The sequence below is a fragment of the Dermacentor silvarum genome, chromosome 1, assembly GCF_013339745.2.
Source record: "Dermacentor silvarum isolate Dsil-2018 chromosome 1, BIME_Dsil_1.4, whole genome shotgun sequence".
In the NCBI taxonomy this organism is placed as follows: domain Eukaryota; kingdom Metazoa; phylum Arthropoda; class Arachnida; order Ixodida; family Ixodidae; genus Dermacentor; species Dermacentor silvarum.
In genome coordinates this window covers 135,568,663-135,570,259 of record NC_051154.1, presented here as the reverse complement: position 1 = coordinate 135,570,259, position 1,597 = coordinate 135,568,663, and the positions used below count along the sequence as shown (strand labels likewise).

Sequence of the window (1,597 nt, the reverse complement as noted above, 5' to 3'; positions counted from 1 at the left end):
TGGAATGTGAACCGTGTCTCATATGCCACGCTACTCTAGAAAAGAAATGTCTGTTATACAAGCTAGCACCTGATCGGAAGCGTCCGTTTTGATGTAGGGTTTCAGGGACATTTGACTTTTGAGCATGCTTTGACTACGACAACGTCTTAGTGCGATTGGTACACTTGGGAAAGACCTGCAGAGCACACATTTTTTTTAGCCATACGCATTTATTCAATCAGGAAAGATGCGAGTAAAAAATCACGAAATGTGTTCGAAAACACGAGAGGCCACGCCCTCTGCGTCCTGTAGTCGGGGTCTCCAAAGTTCGACCCTGACAGGTCTTTGACGCCGTTGCTCAGCTCTGCCTGGTACGTGGCCTCTCGACAAACAGCGCCACATGCGCCTCAGCCGTCTGTATCCTCTTCAAAGTCAAAGGCGCCGCCATGGAACCAAAATTCAAATGCCGGTTCGACAGACCTTGGCGCAACGCCTCCCGTGCCGACGTACTCCTCGCTGTGGGCCGCTCGGCAATCCTCGAGGTGGTATAACTGCGCGCTATGGGCTGGGAGCCCTACGAAAGAAGAAAAGGAAGACGCGCAATAGGTATGAGCCACTCTTGGAGGAAAACAAAAAAACAACCAAACAAACGCGGGGGTTGCGGCGCACCATTTTGAAGCTTAGAAGACGCCTGCTGCTGCGAGGTCCAGGAATTGTAGCTACGCACCTTGATGCGAGACGAGCAGCAGCAGCGGGGAGAGCCAGCGCCGGTCTGGACATGGAGAACATGGCGCTGCCGAACGCGCCCGCCGAACGCGACCTTCTTCGGCATCATGGGTGTCGTGGCCGCGATCACGTTCAGCGCCTTGGGCATCGCGTACAGCACCGCCAAGTCCGGCATGGGCACCAACGCCAAGTCGATGAAGCATCCCGGGATCATTGCCCTTCCTGAAGTCAATCCTCTCAAGTCGCTTCCCCGTTGTCAATCTAGCCGCGAATGTGCTGCGACTGTCGCCTAGAGAAAGCTCTCAGCAGGACTACCGTAGCAGCACTTATTTTACCCTCGTGCGCAGGCTGCGGGCGCGCTCCTATACTCTCGACACCAGGTGCCACCTCTCGGCGTGGACTGTGGGAATCGGCGGACTAGCTTGTGTTTCTTTGTGCGTGGCGCTTGAGGGGGGGGGGGGTCGTTTCCAGCGTTGCCATCTTTCCGCGATGGCGATGGTGCTGGCCCGCTATGGCGCAAGACAAGGCTAATTGGAGATCGCAGGGAGAGGTCCTCGTCCTGCAGTGGACATAAATATAAGCTAATGATAACGATGGTGATATATATATATATATATATATATATATACTATATATATATGGATGGATGGAGGATGGATGGATGGATGGATGGATGGATGGATGGCTGGATGGATGGATGGAGGATGCATGCATGCATGCATGCTATGAGCGTCCCCTTTGATACGGGGTGGCGGGTTCATGTTCGTTCATGTTCCTCTGTTTGTAACCTGCTGCACAGACGTAACAATTGGCGACGAGGAAGACTCTGGACTCATCGGCAGTTCACCGACATCAAGGAACGGAACGACATGGCGGCGCCTGACTTTGGTCG

General features: G+C 53.7%; 1 protein-coding gene across 1 annotated transcript; it reads right to left on the bottom strand.

The window, feature by feature from the left end:
• Positions 1-224: 224 nt before the first annotated feature.
• LOC119461261 (uncharacterized) lies at positions 225-959 on the bottom strand. The gene is made up of 2 exons (XM_037722533.2): positions 707-959; positions 225-553 (listed from the first exon to the last, which is right to left on the bottom strand). The coding sequence occupies exons 1-2, from the start codon at positions 917-919 to the stop codon at positions 338-340; spliced, it is 429 nt and encodes a 142-aa protein (XP_037578461.1). The 5' UTR covers positions 920-959; the 3' UTR covers positions 225-337.
• Between the last annotated feature and the right edge of the window lie 638 nt (positions 960-1,597).